The following is an 18,362-nucleotide window of genomic DNA, read 5'->3' as shown; positions in this document are numbered from 1 at the left end:
CAGTTAGGTGTAGTGGTGACACAAGGTAAGAAATTGGGAGACTATGAGCTCTTGTACACATACAAACACACACACACACACACACACACACACACACACACAACATTAGGTGATCTTTGGCCAGTCACTCTCAGTCCTTGGAAGAACCAGCGACAAACCACTTGCCAGTTCAGGCAGTCAACAGGAGTCAACACTGACTTTTTAAAAATAGTGCTTGTATTAAAAGTTTCAAAAATTGCTTTTTAATTGCTTTTCAGTTATTAGGAATCTTTGAATTGATAACTTTTACAGGTCTGAGCGAGTTTCCTTCAATCCTTAGCAGAAGAAAATTTAACTACTAACAGGAAGCAGCCTCAGGAGAGAACCACAGTAACACTGTGCTCCCAATCTCCCAAACTGGTCCTGGATACCAATATCAAAAACAATGTTATAAACAATTTTAATTATGCTTCTCTGAGAAATCACAAGAAAGGCACCCTCCTTCAGGATGGCACCAGGTGACCTCTGTAGGAAGGCCACACATTGCATCGGCTGGGCTTTCTTTCAGAAAGGTAATCTTTGGAAGAGGTAAGTGGAGCATGGTGTTATGAAGCAAGGAGGATGCCCCAAACAATGGGACCTTGTTGGGCAGGAAGCAAATAAAAGGCTGAGTGTGACCTGACAAGTTGGGAAGCAGACCCAAGGCTGTAGGACCTCATGGGGAGGGTTGCTATGCAAAGTGTGCCTCAGGGGGTGAGGGGACCCTGGGAGACCCAGCAGAGGTGACATGTGAGTTGGGGGAGCACTGCAGTGTGTAGGGTCTGGGCCTGAAATAGAGTGTGGACTTACTCCATCCTGAAGCACCCTATGCTCTTTTTAATTACACATGTGATTGCTTAACATTTGCAATGGGGAGACCTGGGATTGCAGTCATTGAGCAGAGCAGTTATGTTGGTGTCTCTCTTAAAGATAGCAATGACTTATGATCATAATTCCCAGCCCTACTTGTAACTCAACCCTGAGCTAGAGACATTCTCATCTAATAACAATAATATGAAAGTTGGGCAGAAAACCAACAGTAGGACCAAAAAGACATCATATTGCTTGTTCTTGTTCACTGAACTAGGCAAAATGTATGGCAAAGCAACCAGAGTTTCAACAGAGGTCTACAAAATAAAGATGGCTATGCCCAGGTGCATAACTGAAGCCACATTGTACCTTTGGAGAAGCACTTAGAGAGGGAGTGGAAATTCATGAGGTTGCCGTCAGCAATATTGACTTTATCTCCTCTGTGCATGCCCCTTTTCCCTTATGCTCAAGATCTCAGCAGAACAGGGAGAGGTGGTTCAATATTGCCTTCCTAGCCACAATCCTGTAAATAATTGCCCTGTTTTAGCTAAGGCCAATGGCTACAAAGGCAGGATTTTTGTAAAGCTTTCATTAAAAACACCTTTCTATTCTAGAACTCCCTACCTCCATGCTTTTAAAAAAAATGATAATTTTTTTCATGGATGTTTCATGAAGACGTATCCAAGTTTTACACAATGAATGTTTGCTGATTTTTAGAAGTATACTGAATCTGCTTTAGAAAACAAACGGACCACATGAAGATTACCCTGCTGTCAGCTGAATCATACCTTTTAATGTTACCCAATATTGCCATCTGGCTGCTTTGAAGTACCGCTGTGATTCATTCCTCTTCAATCTGAAAAAAATCTGAAAGACAGGGAATTGGATACATGTCACGTAGAGTTTAAAATGGATTGCGCCTGAATGTAGAATCTTCTGAATTTTTCCATTACTGAGGGAATAAGGTAGTGTGCCTATGGGAAAAGTTAAGTCTGCCATTTAAATCACATTGATTTCAACAAAATTAAGACATGACTTAGTTCAGATCCAGTACATTAGTTGCCACTAACATGCCATGATGTTCCCAGGTGCCTGTAGCTTTTCTCAGATATTTTATCTCCCATCTAGCTGAAACACACTACTAGAGTTGGGAGGAGAGAATATATTGATGATTAGAGGAAGAGCTATATCATTACTATGTATTGTTTAATTTCACTGAGGTTATTATGTTGCTTGTATTGATTTCTAATTTCTATACCATCTTGATCTTCTGGAATGACAGAGTTTATAAATCTTACCAATAAATAATAAGTGCATTGAATTGCTTACCCTTCTTTTCGTTAATAGCTAATTGTGACAATTTCAGTGAATGTTATAGCCTTAACCTATTGTTCTTTCATCCTAGATTCATGGATCACTGCATTTTTAGGCAAAATTGCAAATCAATGCTTCCAAAGCATATTACTTTGGCTTTGGACCTAGCCCAAATTGTGATCAGATGCATAAATCAGTTCTTCCAAGAGGAGTCCTGTAGACAAAACAGCATTGCCTATGCATAACAGCAGAAATATCAGCAGATTCAGGGAAGTTTGCAAAAGTACAATTAATAGCATCAAAATGCTTAGAAACAAAATGCAAGAGAAAGAGAGACAAAATAAGCACAGATAGAATTAAAATGCTGAATTGCATGTGGCATTGTGATTTCCTGGAAACTGTTGAAGTAATTTGTATAAGGTAACATGCATCAGAAAGCAAGCTACATTTTTTTGGTCATTTGGATTGTATTTATTGAAACTGACAAGTGAATTCCTTGTGGCAATATCATTTTAACAAATGGCCTGCATCATTTGTTAAAAAAACTAAGGTACACTTAAGTGAGGTTCAGGCAAAGTTATTTTACTTTAAAATTTTTAATGTTATTGTCTTTAAAATATTTAAAGACAATAACATTATGCTTACCATTAAATAAAAAAAGTACTAAAATCTGATATAATAATAAATTCTAGGAACCCAACCCATGGGGTGGAAAATATTATGAAGAAAAAGAAAGCCCTAGACAAATATTGTGAAAAGAAAATTTGTTCCACATTACTGTTGATGCTGCAAATTGATTGATGGAAAGAGGAAAGGAAAATCAATTGAAATGGAGATTATAATCAAGTTTTGTGAAAGAGGGCATGGTTGGCTGACTGAGAGTGAACAAAATCACACTGCAAGAAGGAAGTTAATTTATAAACTCAGGAACATCTTCCACCATTGTTACCACATGTCTTTGATCACACATTCATGCAGATACTTATTTCTATGACTAGCACATGTTCTTTATTTATTTAAATTTAGAAAGTTGCCCAACTCCCAAATAACTCTGGGAACCTTTAAATTTAAAAGCAAGGCAAATAATTACAAAAAAATATGCATCCAGACAAAACACGTATTCATTTCTTTCATGAAATGAGTGATCATAGGATTGACTGCATGTCTATTAAAAAATAACTTGGGTGAGGTAAAATGTATATAGAATTACAATGTTCGTCTTTTTCACACATAATTGCTCCTATGATCTCTATAGAATATTTTGCATAGTTTTTACTTTTGTCCTTTTCCTTTCTGCAAAATTGTATTTGATGATGCATTACATCACAATTGTGAATGGCCAATGCGGACTATTAAGTCATATATTATCTATATAAATAAAAATGTAAATGTCCGTTTGTACATAACCGCACATCTCTGAAAGTTCTTCACCGATTGCTTTCAAATTTTGACACAACGTTGCATTCGACTACGGGCGTGTTTTTATATACCTACATGTCACACCTGTGACAGGTAAAAACATGAAAAACATTGGAAAACATTGAAAGACATTGACAAATACTGAAAAACTTGAAAACAGCGCCATCTGCTGGACATAAAACCAACATGGCAGCCTCCCAGCCCTGATTATGCTCAACAGATTTCTGCTCCTTATATTTAGACTCTCCATATTGCTTCCAAGAAACTGTGCATTTGGAAGGCAGAGATGCCCGAGGGCCATTTCCTGCCACCAGGCTCGGCAGGGAGGCAGCCAGCTCCCTGCCGGGAAGCCCTCGCAGCCGATGCTTCTAGGGCTGGGCGGGGTCCGCCTGAGCCTGGGTCTGACCTCCCCCTCCCCCGGCCACCCCGTGAACTAGCCTCACCCACCGCTGCTGCCCATCCCCCTCGCCAGCTGCTCTTGGGGCTCCCTCCAAAGGACACCTGGCAACGAGGCTGCCTGGGTCCGCTGAGCGGGAACCCTCCATCCCTCACCTGGCCCAAATCGTGCCTGGCCCAGCGCTTCCACGGGCCCTGAGGTCAGAAAGACCAGCCACTAACCGGCGCTATGCGAATCTGGTCGGTGAGCGGGAGATGGAGGCAACTGGAGCCTCAGGGTCGCCTTTGACCAGCGCCACCTTTGATTCCCAGGTGGGAATGCTCTGGCATTCACGGAGCCTACATGAAAATTTCGGCCTCTGGCAGAAAAGGGGCTCCGGGGAGGCTTTGGGGGCAGAAACAGGCAGGAAAAGCAGGGGATTTAATCATTCTCCTGCCCTTGGCAGGCAGGGGAGGAGAACTGCGCAGCAGGGGTCCACTGGGGTGTGCATGGCTCCTGGCTTTGCCGCTTTCTTCCTTCAGGCGGGAAGCCCTAAACCAGCCTCGAACACCCGCCGCACCCCCTCCCTCCCTTCCTTCCCTTCCCTGCTATGCATCTCCCTGTCGAGCCCCCAGAGAATCTCTGTGTAGGGAGGACGGAGGGGGTCCCCGAGTTTTTGCTGTGGTGCGGAGAGCTGCGGAGGCCTGGCCTGAAAAGGTAAGGGCAATGGCGGGGGATGCAGAAGAGGCCGGGCCAGAGACAGAGATAAACAGAGAGAGAGGGAGAGACATAGAGAAATACAGAGAGACGTGGGGGGGGGGAAGAGAGAGAGACATACAGATACAGAGAGGGAGGGTGGGAGAGAGAGACAGAGAGAGAGATACAGAGAGAGGGGGAGAGAGAGACATAGAGATACAGAGAGAGGGGGGAGAGAGACATATAGAGAGATACAGGGGGGGAGAGAGAGACACCAGCTGGGTAGGCGTGGCTCGGGAACTGTCATGTGACTGATGAAAGAGTGATGTCGAGTTGGCCACACCCACAAAATATTCATGGAGAGTTTGGAACTTCAGCCTCGCTCTTTTAGCCCAGCGGAAGCACCAGACTGGGCCACAGCAACACATGGCCAGGTACAGCTAGTAATAAACAAACAAACAAACAAACAAACAAACAAACACATCTACTACAACATAATGTATAATCCAGCAATTATAGCTTAGTCTAATATATGCAAACCAGAGTATAGTGACTTTTTCATACATTAAGTGTATACATCTGCGGTTATATCTGCATAACCAAGTAAGTTAAATTAGCATCCATTTCATCCCTTAAAATCTCCAACAGGTTTTGGCCTTTTGTATGTTGCTCAAAACCAGGATGGCTGTCAAGCAGCAAAAAGTCTGCCTTTCTGGCATATACCAAGGAATCCATTTTTAGACACGGGGCAAGATCTCACTGCTCACCTACTGACATTGTATATTCATGCTTCCCAACCAAGCTGGCCCAACAAAGACTTAATATCTGTCAGGATGAGAAAGTTGCACTACGTAGTTGCTGAACTGTAAATGCAGATTTGCAGAAGGACAAACGCAGAACAATGGATGGATGGATGGTTGGCCAGTCGGGACTGTTTCGTGTGAATGTGGCTATTCAGTACTTATCCCCAAGGCGAAGAGGCTCGAAGCGGGATTTGCTTAGAGAGTTCTTATTACATACAAGGCAGAGATCGACTTCTGGGGGCTAAAGGGGGAGCTGAGGGCAGCAGAAAGTTAGAAGGTTAAAAGATAAAAGATAAAGGAAAGTTAAAGGTTCCAAACTGAGTTGCATAAAGAGAGACACCGGCACAACGCGAGGCAAGAGCGCGCAACCTAAGCAAGCTTTAGCAGGGAGCAGCATCCAAACTGCTCCTTCGCCTTAAGGTTGCAAGAACTTTCTATCGCTATACGATCAAGAAAATCAAAACTGATCTAATTTTGAAAATGTTGAGAGCACGAAATGATTTTAACCGATCGAATCACTGTCTGTAAGTATATGGAAAGATGATGTTTTTTATGTTGTTTTTGTTCAAAAATAAAAAAAAAACTTTTATATAAAAAAACAAGAAAATCAAAACCGTGCATAGATAATAACGATTCTGAAACAACACTGGGAAGTGTGATCGGGCAGCCATCGGAACCCCTGGGCTTAGGTTCAAAAGCTCCCGCCTTGAACAAACTGGGCGAGGATCTCTCTCTCTCAGGGAGAATGAGCAGATCAGCGGTGGTCCCCGGGAAAGCAGCCCTGATCAATCGACAGAAGAGCAACGGATCGCCTTCCAGGCCAAAAAGTTGCTGCGGGTAGGGCGGGCGATGCATTGCGCGTGCGTAGAGTGGCCTGGGCTATTTCTCTCTCCCTCTCTCTCTCTCTCTTTTCCAGCCCCCGCCGCTCCGACTTCGCGGCTGCTGCGGCGTCTCCTTCGCGGGCTCCCCCTACCGGCGGAGGCAATTTGCGGGTCGGCGCGTTCCATGGCCGGCGGCGGGGGATCATGACCGACTACGGGGAGGAACAGCGCAATGAGTTGGAGGCCTTGGAGGCCATCTATCCGGACTCCTTCACAGGTAGGGCAGCAAGTGGAAGTCGGCGCTGGCCGGCGCCTGGGTTCGCGGGGTGACAGTGGCGGCGGCGGCGGCGGCGGCTTGCAAGTTTCCAGCATGCGGCGAGGATTCTTTTGCCCCGGTTCTTCCTGTTAAAAAGAGTTTGTGTTTTTTCCCCCCTTTTCTTTCTGGACTGGTCCATCCAGAACTCGAGCCAAGCAAGCACTGGCCGCGTTGCAAACCTAAGTGTGTTGTGAGAAGCCCGAGCGGGTTTCACTGGCTCGTGTGAATCCAGAAAATCGGATAAAGAATCCAGCTATTTGAAGCTCGCTTTGGATTGCCAGCTTTCCGAAGGATACGCGAGGCGGGCTCTGGTTCTCCTTTGGTACTGCAAGGGGAGGTTTTTGTCTAATCTCATTTCTTTCTTCCGCAATTTATTTGGGGGTGGGGGGGGCGGTAGAAGGATAGGCTTCTCCGATGACTTGGCTTGAACTAGGGGTGCTTGAACAGTAGGCGGTACATCTCCTGCCCTCGGAAGTAGCCTCCTTAAAAAGTCAAAAGAGCCTTGGTGGCGCAGCAGAGTAAAGTGCTGTTAAGTAGCACCAGCTGCCTGCAATTACTGCAAGTTCAAATCTCACCAGGCTCAAGGTTGACTCAGCCTTCCATCCTTTCGAGGTAGGTAAAATGAGGACCCGGATTGTGGGGGCAATAAGCTGACTTTGTATAAAAAAAGAGCACCGCTTAGGGTGGGCCGAAAGCCCTACTAAGCAGGTATATACAAAAGTATGAAGGCTATTGCTTAATGCATTGTAAGCCGCCCTGAGTCTCCGGAGAAGGGCGGCATATAAATCAAACCAATAAATAAATAAATAAATAAACATTCCTGCTTAGGTCCTGATGCTGTCATTCATTCATTCATTCATACATACTTGATTTCCTGCACTCTTTGAGGGTAAAAGCTGTTTATTAAAACATTTGTGGTATAATCATCCCTTGACATGTTAAAAACAAGTCTGGAATAAACTTTACAGTAAAGCCATAAACCAAAGCGTTTTAAAACCTGTAAAATGTAAATTATCTGATAGTGTTTTCTATCAAAGTCATGGTAACCATATAGTGGTTAAGGCACTGGCCAGACTTTGATTCAGATCCACTCAGCCGCAGAAACTCACGGAATGATTTTGGACCAGTTTCTTTTTTTTCTCAGCCCAGCCTAATGTCACAGGATGGTGTTATGGGGACTCTATTTGCCACCTTGAATTCATAAAGGAAAACCAGTAGTGTATGTAAGATTGCTATCACACCTCCTTCACTCAGTCACCTGGCTAAACATTCATGTATCTTTTCACTCATAAGGACCCTTCACCATTTTAACGGCTCTCCTGTGATGTTACTCCAATTTGTAACTGTCCCTTCTGAATGGTGGTATCCAGGACTGGACGCAAAACTCTAAATGATTTTTGACCAGAGTACTATAGAGAGGAACAGTAATTACTTATTTGAACTCTGTGCTTAATGAATCCCAAGATGGCCTTTGCCTTTTTAGCAGCCACATCACTCTGATGGCTTGCGTTGAACTTGCAATTGACAAGAACCTTCACATTTTCACATTGCCAAATCATCTGGCTTCAATCCTAGGCTTGTATTATATGTATTTTTCCTATCCAGACATAGAACTGTACATTTTATACCTAGTTCATTTCTATCCTGTTCATTTCAGCCCATTACCTGGTTAGACCGTTAAAAAAATCTTTGTCTCTTCTAAAGTATAAGCTACCCCTCCCAGCTCTGTGTCGTTTGCAGATTTGATAAAGTGTCTCTTCAACTCCCTCATTCAATTCATTGATAAAAACACTGAACAGCACAGGACCCAGGACAGAATCCTACCATTTGACACTTCCCTCTAAGCTAAAATGGAATCCTTAATGCTGCATGCTCTCATTCAACAAATTCTGATTCCATCTAATAGTATTATCTAGCTCATATTTTCTCATTTTATTTGGAAAGTATTGGGAGAGACCTTGGCAGAGGTTTTACTTAGCTCCAGGTGCATTATGACTACAGGTAATCCTCGGTTTATCACCATTTGTTCAGCAACTATTCAAAGTTAACAGCAGTATTGAAATAAAGTAACTTACAACCTGTTCTCACATGTACAACCATCACAGTATTTCCATGGTCACATGATCAAAATTTGATTTCTTGGCATATATTTATAATGGTTGCAACATCCCATCATGTAATTGCCATTTGCAATTGTCTCAGGGAGTTTCCAACAAGCAAAGTCAATGGGGGAAGCTACATTTGTTCAGTATGTTTTATTTATTTTAGAAAATGTATATTGCTGCCTGCTTGCACCTGGTGACTTAAAGCGCCTTACATAGACATTTATGTTTTGCTTAACAACTGCAATGATTTGCTTAACAATTGTGGCAAAAAAGGTTGTAAAATGAGGTGCCTCTCACTTAGCCATCACTTTGCTTAGCAGTGAAAATTCTGGTCCCAATCGTCATTGATTAAGTTGAGGACTACCTGTATTGGATTTCCTTTCTCTACTAGGTTAGAAACTCTGACAAAGAAGGAAATAAGTTTGGCGTGAACTCTTTGCCATAAACCCCTGGTTGTTCTCGCTGATTGTAGAATGTCTACCTAATATTTATAAATACACTGTTTAATCATCTCTTTACAATATAGATGTGAAGCTGACAGGTCCATATTTTTTGTATCCTTCTCGTCCACTTGGAACAATATTTGCTCTCTTCCGATCTTTTGAGATCTCATCTTCCTCTGGGAGTTTTCAAACGTGACTAAAGAACAGCCCTGCAATCATAACTTCTACTTCCTTCAGTGCCCTGGATATAATGAATTCATCTATTTCATGCTCTGTGTTCCAATAGCTTTCTGCATAATACCTTGACTGAACTAATTAAAAGGAGTGCTGTGTTGGTATCATAGTGCGATCATGACACCAAACAAATCCAGCAAAATCTGGATTCAGCATTCAGCCTCTGTGGAGAATGAATCTAGTGTCCATGTTTATCTACTGTATGGCTTACCGATGCAGTGGCATCAAACTATGCATATGCCCTCCCATCCAGAGGATGTCAGGGTCTTCATAATCCAATGTGGATTTCTCAGACTCTTAGTTCATTTAATGAGTGCTGTCTGTTCAGTTAATAGCTCACTGGTTTTTGCTTGTAAAGCATTTGGTCTAGCACTTTATTCCTCAGAGAGTACAGCCTGTATAGATTTGACTTCAGGCTACGCTGATTGAAGGCATAAATTATCTTTTTTTTTTTTTTTAAAAATAGAAATAGTCAGATTTATATATTAATTTGTTTTAAAGTAAAGAACAGAATTTCAGCAGCTTTTTTAATCGTTAGGATTAAATAAATTTACATGCCAAATTTGCAGTGGTATTCTTTAAAAAAGCCATATGAAAAATATTTTTTCTTATCGGTTCTGTTCTTCCACAGTGTTATCAGAAAACCCTACAAGTTTCACTATCACTGTGACATCTGAAGCAGGAGAAAATGATGAAAGTAAGTTGAATGCTTTTCAGGGTTTATGTGGGGGGGGGGTGGGGATCTCTCAGAGAAAACAATTTTGTACAAATAATTGAAAGCAAGAGCAGATTATTTCCAGTATGGAACAGTGACTGGCTTGGAAATCTGCGATGGTATGTGTCCTCAGACACACTCTGCGAGTATTGGAGTGTGTCCGCAGAAAATCCAAGTTTAAATCCTTATTTGGAAATAAGCCATTGGATTGCTTTGAGCAAGTTGCTGTCCTGGAGGGTTTTCAGTGGAGCTTTCCAATAAAGTGAAGATGACGGTTGACCAAGTTCCATGTTGCCTTCATACTTGAGTCAATTGATCAAGGAACCTGAGATTCATGGTACCAGACAAGAGAAATGTTACCTGAATATAGTGAAGATAATTTCATAGTATTTTTGAAGTCCGGATTATAGACTTCAAAGCATACTTATAAGTAGAAAAAAAAACATTTGTTTGAATGCAAGTGAGTTGTTTATAAATTGAAGCTTACGCATATATTTGGAGACCAAAGGATATGTTAGTTCTTGTCCTCCTAGCATTGAAAGAAAAATGTCTTCCAAAGGAGAGATCCAATTTGAAACTCTCCCAATAGGTGGCACCAGGAAATCAGAGTTGAGGAAAGAGGAGGCATGCCTAGGAGTAGATCAAGAATCTTTTCTTCTTCTGTTTATCCCACATCTCTATGAATGTTAAAAGTTCATTAAAAGTAATTTTTAAAACCTTGAAAGGTGATTTAAAAAAGAAGGTAGAAACTGCTACTTCTTCTCATCTGTTGTCTGCCAGCAAGAATGCAAGTGTGTGTCAGGGTTCCAAGTAACGCCCCCAATGAAAGAAGACTCCGAGGCTTGAAGTTCCTCAAAGTTCCATTTTATTAGAGATGTCATAATGGCACATCTGGGAAAATCTGAATGTGAAAGCTTCCAGGTTTTCCCCACCCAAAGGAAAGTCCAAGTCCCTGCCCAGCACCCACATGTCCATTACATGGTCCAATCAAAGCACTGTCCCATCTGGAGATGCCTCCCAGTCACACCCTTCCAGGTGCAGGACAAGATGTCCTTGACTCTCTGAGAAAGGAATGTTATTATGACTATATATGTCCCTTGCTCCATATAATCCCCCCTCCCAGTTTCCCACAGCAGTAAATGTGGCAGGCCTGAAGGCCCAACTCAAAAGATGGCTTCCAGGCCTGACAGAGTGTTTTGAGTGAGATGCTTTGTTTGTCTTCTGATCTTCCCACAAGCAATGATAATATTCCTAACTAAATGGTCAATATTAATAATTTCAGTTGAACATTTGAACTGCCTTTTTTTCTGTTGCACTACAGCTGTTCAGACGACCCTCAAATTCACCTATTCAGAAAAATATCCAGATGAAGTCCCATTATATGAATTGCTTGCACATGAGAATCTTGAAAATAATGATATTGCAGACCTATTAAAACTACTGCAGGAACAGGTAAGAAATATTCAGAGCAAATTGTTTTTTCTTGATGCCAGTAGTTCTTTAGAGGCAGTTCAACTTTTATTCAGTGAGTAAAAATACATTTGGCTTGAAAACCGGAAGATAAACAAGGTTATGACAAAACTCTCATGATTAGATTTTTCAAGTTAAAGGTTAATAGATATTGCAGCTAATACAAATGAATGTAAGTACTTCATAATTTATTTTATAAAACTGGGACTCACTAGGTATTAGGTGGAAGAGAAATTAGAATACCTTCTTATAAAAGATACAAGTGTTTATGTCATTTCACAGTAACTATCAACTTTTGATGTTCATAAACTGAAATGCATTGTACGGCTGAAAAAGAAATTCAACGCAACACATTTTTAAAAATTTCTTTTGCAAAATCATTTGCTGCTATGAAAAGGATATGAATAAAAACTGAAAAGCTTTGTTGGTGATAGAGTTTGTTATGTTATATGTTGCTACCTACTTTGAATTGTGTTTTAAAACCATTCTTACCACACTTCCTACATTTTTTGTGTAACAGAAATTATGATTTTAACTCCAAGTTCTTTGCAAGTAAATCTATTTTCTCTTTGTATTTCAGTCAGAAGAGAATCTAGGCATGGTAATGATCTTCACACTGGTGTCAGCTGTGCAAGAAAGACTGAATGAAATAGTAGATCTAATAAAAACAAGAAGAGAAGCAGAAAAGAAACAGAAAGAGAAAGAGGCAGAGGAGGCAGAAAAGGTGATAAAATTCATCAACACATTGTTATAAGAAAGAGAAAAAGTAGCATTTGCAGTATTTGAGTCTGTTAACCAGAGATTTTTTTTACAGTGTTTCCAATCTATGATACAGGGATCACTGGAGAACAAGAAGGGTGATATTGGTGGATGGATGGATGCATAGATAGAGATAGGTAGATGATAGATGGATGGATGGATGGATGGTGGGTGGATGGGTGGGTGGGTGGATGGGTGGATGGATGGATGATAGCCTTCTCATCCAAAATCATGCAAGATTATACAATATAAACCTGTGGATTGTTTTTTGTTGTCCCATGTTAAGAATCCAGAAGCTTAAGGTTCACTTGTCTTTTCTTTTTATGGACCAATATTCTGTTTAATAGAAATATATATTTGTATATATGTGTGTGTGTATGTGTTTAAGTACATGTGTGTAGACTATGTCTGAATACCCACATGAACACACACACATGGTGATCTTGTATTCTTTGCAGAAAGCAGGTGGGAAACATGAAGGGATTCAATATGACTACAAATGTTCTTGAAGTAGATAAACTAAGTTGGAATGTTTTTTTTAGCCTCACCAAGAATCCTATAATTAGGTTGGTCCAGTTTTAGGATACTTGCCAGCTTTATAAATTTAGTATTTGCTGAAGTGTAGCAGTATGCTACAATCCTGGAGACCATACGTTCTAGTCCTGCCTTAGGCATGAAACCATCTGGGTGACCTTAACCCAATCACTTTCTCTCAACCCAAAGAGGAAACCAATGGAAAACCACTCCCATAAAACCTTGCCAAAAAAACCTACAAGAACTTGTCTAAACAATACCCAGGAGTCAAAACAAATTCAAAGATGCACATGCACACATATATAAATAAAATAAAGGGAAATAGCCATAATCAATTAGTTTGCCCTTAGCAGAGGACAGGGAAAATTTGTTATTCTGTTGGTTTATGGTTGCTGAATGACTGTCTTTTTAGCTTTCTCACCTCTTTTAAATTGGCTTATTAATATAGTGTGACAGATAAGGCCTAATATAATCCCGCAGTCTGTATGTGAAATCTTGGTTAGTTAGGTAAACTACGGAACAACCAATATGTTTGTATGTGTATCTAATGACTATGAATATATTTCCATAGGATAATGTAATTACATACAGGTAATTCTCAATTTAGGACTGTTATTGACTCTGGAATTATGGTTGTAAATTGTGCCGATTGTTAAGTGAGCCAACATGTGACCAAGCTGATTTTACAACTTTTTTTTGCAGCCGTTGCAAATAACCAGGGTTGTTAAGCAAATCTCCAGTTGTTAAACGAACACCACACTCCTTAAGTGAACCTATTATTTGCAATGAGCATTTTTTTTTGCCAGAAATTGAAAGTAAACACCAATTTCCAGCAAAACAAAAAACTATTGTAAATCGCTGTTATATGACCACTACAAATGGCCATAAATGCAGACCAGTTGCTGCACGCCCAAAATGTGATCACATTATAGTGTGTGTGTGTGTGTGTGTGTGTGTAGGTGTTGGAAATTTGAATCAGTTGTAAATACTTTTTTGAGGATCCGTTGTAACTTTGAACTGTGGCTAAATGATTAGTTGTAAGTCGAGGACTATGTGTAAAGTACCTATTCTTTTGAAGAGGGCTACAGCTACATTTGGCCTTGTCCTTTGTTGTGTTTGTTTGCTCCTTGGTTGTGCTATTTATTTATTTTATTTTGAATTATATAGCCATGATGACGATGACGACAACAAAGACAATAACGGCTTTTAATCTTTGTATGCCACTTCCCACTTCCCATTAAAGAATCTCAAAGCAATTGTTGTTGGTACTGTCCACAGAACTGTTTCAGAGCAGTTCTGGCTGGATATATAGTTGCCTCTGTTGCCTAGCTGTTTATGTGAGAATAGGTTTGGCATATCAGAGCTGGAAAGCTGCCGACATTATTAGGCTGGTATTGTCCTTTGTTACATGTTTTGGAACTTTATCTTATTCTTCTCCATTTGTGTAGCAATGTTTTCATGGCACTCCAGTCACTATTGAAAGCTTTCTACGCTGGAAGGCAACATTTGATTTGGAGCTTTTAGAAATTAGAAGAAAAAAGATGAAAGAAGAAGAACAGTGCGGCAAAAATAAATTAACAGGTGGGATATAATGTTGTTAGTTGCAAAGTCGTGTCTGACCCATTGCGACCCCATGGACAACGTTCCTCCAGGCCTTCCTGTCCTCTACCATCCTCTGCAGTCCATTTAAGCTCATGCCTACTGCTTCAGTGATTCCATCCAGCCACCTCATTCTCTGTCAACCCATTCTTCTTTTGCCCTCAATCTTTCCCAGCATTAGGCTCTTCTCCAGTGAGTCCTTCTTTCTCATTAGGTGGCCAAAGTATTTGAGTTTCATCTTCAGGATCTGGCCTTCTAATAGACTGTCTTATAAAAACCATGTGCCTGGTCTTGGATTGCCGAAGGATTTTTTTTCTTCATTTGACGTATGAAATCCACGTATCAAATTGGTTAGTCATGCAACACAGGGGTGAAAAAAATATCAGTGTTCAAGAAAGCAGTCCAAATTATCCACAATAATACAGAAGTTAAACAGTTGACATTGATAAATGTTTGAATATTTTTACAGGAGATGCAAAGAAATACAATGGTACCTCAGCACTCATTATTAATTGGTTCTGGGAGCACGATGAGTTATGAAAAACGATGAGTCCCAAACAATTTTTTCCTGTAAGGAACAATGTAGTGAGTTACAAGGCAGCCAGCATCGATAAGTTCTAGCTTGTGCATTGAGTATCAAACAAATGAGTACTGGGACAAAATTTTCATGTCAAAATGTGTTGAGTACCAAATTCTGTGAGTTTCAAAGTAGTTGAGTACCAAAGTAACACTATATATGAAACTGCATGCTTGAATTGTACATGTTAATATCATATACCCTAGTTCTATAAAAGATAAAGTTTATCAAACTCAGTAGGGGTCTTCTCTTCTATAGGGGCACTGTAATTTCCAAATTATAACTTCTAAGTAAGCTAGGATTTTTGTCTTTGTTTACAATTGTATTAAACACAGAAAGAAAACCTAATTTGCTCTCATATAGTATGCAGAAAAACATATTGGGGTAAGGTTGGGGTAAGGGAGTGGAGAAGGCCTATGCAAATAATGGTTGAATGTACAAATCTAGACCAAGCCCATATTGTAACTAAGGGTGATGTCTTAGGTGTAATATGTTACATTTGTTATAAGATAATTCAGTTTAATCATGGCACCCCATATTATCTAGCAGTGGAAATTATCTAGTCATCACTCTTCAGATTTCAAGGGCAAAAGTACTGTAGTTCCTGATATTTCTGGTGCATTTTCATTCTTCTGCTCCATCATAGGTTTATCTCCAAAGTTGTAATCTAAAGAGTGTGTGTATGTATTTGTTATACCTCTATCCAAATCAACTTACCGTACTTCTTTTATTTTTTAATAGGAAAGCAGCTGTTTGAGACAGATCATAACCTTGATACATCTGATATTCAGTTCTTAGAAGATGGTAACCTTCCATTATTTCTACTTTAATTGCTATAGAATATGATTTTAATGATAAAAGCTATTTACTACTAAATCTCCTGGCACTTACCACTAAATATACTGGTATTTTCATATCAATTGGCTAAATTTTGCCTCCAGTACTAATAAAGATGAATAAGCTACTTACATGCTTTTGAAGATAAGCAATTACTTCTGGTTCAAGGTAATGTAAAAACTGGGAGCTATCCCTTTAACCAAACTATATTCTTACATCTGTATCTGCCCTCTTAATGTGACAATAGCTTCTAGCAGAAAGGAAAAAGCTAATTGAGCAAGCAAGTCTGCTTATGTGGATATAAAATGCTAAGTATCAGCTGAAATCAAATAACTTTGGATCTGGCTTAAACTGAAGGTATGTCTGAAAAATGCCAATTTTAACACCTGAAATATTCCTGGTCCTTTATAGGATTCCATTTTGCTGATATCACATGTAGTTTTGCTTTAAAAAATATTTTATAGGTTATTTGGCATGAAGGCAAATAACTTACAAAAATCTGGCCAAGAAAACTGCAGTTGACTCGAAACATCTTTGGCATTATACCATTATCGCCTACGTGCCTAGGTGTAGGTGTTTTTCCTCCAGCATAAACTTCAAGCTTGATAAATAAGGGACAAAATTAACAGCATGTATCATGGAAGACAGAAGGTGTCACTATTGCTCCACTGTTACCTTTTTCTTCCTTGTACAGAGATGTATATCATTGATCCTGTGTGGTTAACTCAGACCAGGGATGTCAAACTCACAGCATCATGGTGATGTCACGTGACATAGCGGGACTTTTTTCCACTTGGCTAAACTGGGTGTAGGTGTGGCTAGTGCATGACACATCTGACCCGCGGGCCAGGAATTTGACAGCCCTGACCCAGACTCAAACTAGCAATATATCCACTCTTTTTCCCCAAAATGTTTTTTTAACTGCAAGAGACTTCTCAGAGGATCCATAGCATAAGCAGTTTGAAAAGCAATTCGAGGAAGACAGTGGAATTTTTTTCTTCCTCTACTGCATTAAGTATTTTTGGCTTGCAGAAAATTATACTCCATTTTTTTTTAAAAAAAGTAATGACTTTTGTTCTTTATGTTACTAATTCAAACTGATGAAATGGTAAGTATCAATACAACTCCTTAACCTCAGAGCCCTGTACAGTATGCCTTCTAAATTTATTAATATCACATGAAAGAACACAATGTAAGCTCACTCCCATTTGCTTGAGTTAATTGTATAGGTATAGATCGCCCACTGTGTGGTTTCTGTCTTCTTTGGAAATTATGGCCCCTTTGCATGCTGGATCAGTTTTTTTTAGCTAAATGCTAAATGATCATTACAAGCACTCAGTTTGGAATTCATCTCCTTTGTCTCTATAAAATGTCATCTTTATTTTCCTTCTTCTTCCCCCACTCCCAGGTGGAAACAATGTGGAAGTAGATGAATCATTGTTCCAGGAAATGGATGACTTGGAGTTGGAAGATGATGAGGACGATCCAGACTATAACCCTGTTCATCTAGATAGTGACTAGATCTGAAATTCCTCTACTAGCTACTTTGATCCATAGGTTTGGTTGGACACTTGTAGCCAGAAAGATGCACATGTGGTTTGGATATCTTTTTCTTCAAAGAAAAGGGTGAAGTATTTTAAGACCAAGTGACTTCTTTTCTGGTGGCTTTCAGCCCAGGTAATAAACAGACTTTAACATTTGAGATTTGTGTCTCTTGTGTATTCCTGCAGAAAATGGCCTTTCTGGGAAAGCAGAAAACGCTCTTCTCAAATTAACTGCATTGTTGTACTAAGATTTGGATAAAGATAGTTGTTTTGAAGGTAATGTTTCCCCCCCTTCAATTATAAATCACAGTAGTTGATTGTAGGAGGAGAGTTCTGAAGAGAAATTGGCTTTCTTCTGTTTTATTTGGAACATATCGCTCTTGGCATCACCTTGAAGATTACAGAATTATGATAGGATGCTTATTTTAGAAGAAGGCTGTTACCCTAGCCCACCAGTGTTGGAAGACAAGGTAAGTTGCAGGTCCCATCTATTAGGGAGGTGCATGTTGTGGGACCGAGGAAAAGGGCCTTCTCTGTGGTGATTTCCTCCCTTTGGAATATTATACCCTGGAGATAAGATTGGCCCCACCTCTTTACTTTCCTGGAAGGTTCTGAAGACATGATTTTGTCAGGGAGCCCAGGGAGCCCCTAACTGATAAGGAGCCAATCATGGTGTAACTGTGTGGTCACTGTTGCTGGGGTGGGTGAAGGAAATATAGGTTTTACACTGCTTTAACGTTGGAAGCCACCTGGAGGCACCATATATGAGCTGGGTGGCTATATGAACTTGTTTAAATAATAATATAATCTAATGAGACATAATATCTGGGATGAAATGCTGGATCGCCCGATCCGATAGCGATGGCAGCAGGTGGTTCGGAGAACCGGTAGCAAAAATCCCTGCCCCCCCCCCATGCCCAGCTGAGCTGCACAATCATTAGAGGCTTTTTTTTTTTTTTTTTTTTTTTTTTT

The 18,362-nt window shown here is 40.2% G+C and overlaps 1 protein-coding gene across 1 annotated transcript; it reads left to right on the top strand.

Moving 5' to 3' along the window:
• Positions 1-6,304: 6,304 nt before the first annotated feature.
• RWDD1 (RWD domain containing 1) lies at positions 6,305-17,548 on the top strand. Its single transcript, XM_070953106.1, has 7 exons — positions 6,305-6,534; positions 9,987-10,052; positions 11,392-11,522; positions 12,121-12,264; positions 14,282-14,414; positions 15,751-15,813; positions 17,255-17,548. The coding sequence occupies exons 1-7, from the start codon at positions 6,462-6,464 to the stop codon at positions 17,365-17,367; spliced, it is 723 nt and encodes a 240-aa protein (XP_070809207.1). The 5' UTR covers positions 6,305-6,461; the 3' UTR covers positions 17,368-17,548.
• Positions 17,549-18,362: the final 814 nt, after the last annotated feature.

The sequence above is a fragment of the Pituophis catenifer genome, unplaced genomic scaffold, assembly GCF_029215685.1.
Source record: "Pituophis catenifer annectens isolate HBS135680 unplaced genomic scaffold, rPitCat1.0.hap2 SCAF_1, whole genome shotgun sequence".
Lineage (NCBI taxonomy): Eukaryota > Metazoa > Chordata > Lepidosauria > Squamata > Colubridae > Pituophis > Pituophis catenifer.
This window is presented reverse-complemented; position numbering and strand designations above follow the sequence as displayed.

Excerpts from the sequence above, each read along its gene's own strand:
- RWDD1 (XM_070953106.1), top strand. The coding sequence starts at position 6,462 with ATGACCGACTACGGGGAGGAACAGCGCAATGAGTTGGAGGCCTTGGAG. Across the intron at positions 6,535-9,986 it reads CTATCCGGACTCCTTCACAG|TGTTATCAGAAAACCCTACA; the intron begins GTAGGGCAGCAA and ends GTTCTTCCACAG. Across the intron at positions 15,814-17,254 it reads TATTCAGTTCTTAGAAGATG|GTGGAAACAATGTGGAAGTA; the intron begins GTAACCTTCCAT and ends CCCCACTCCCAG.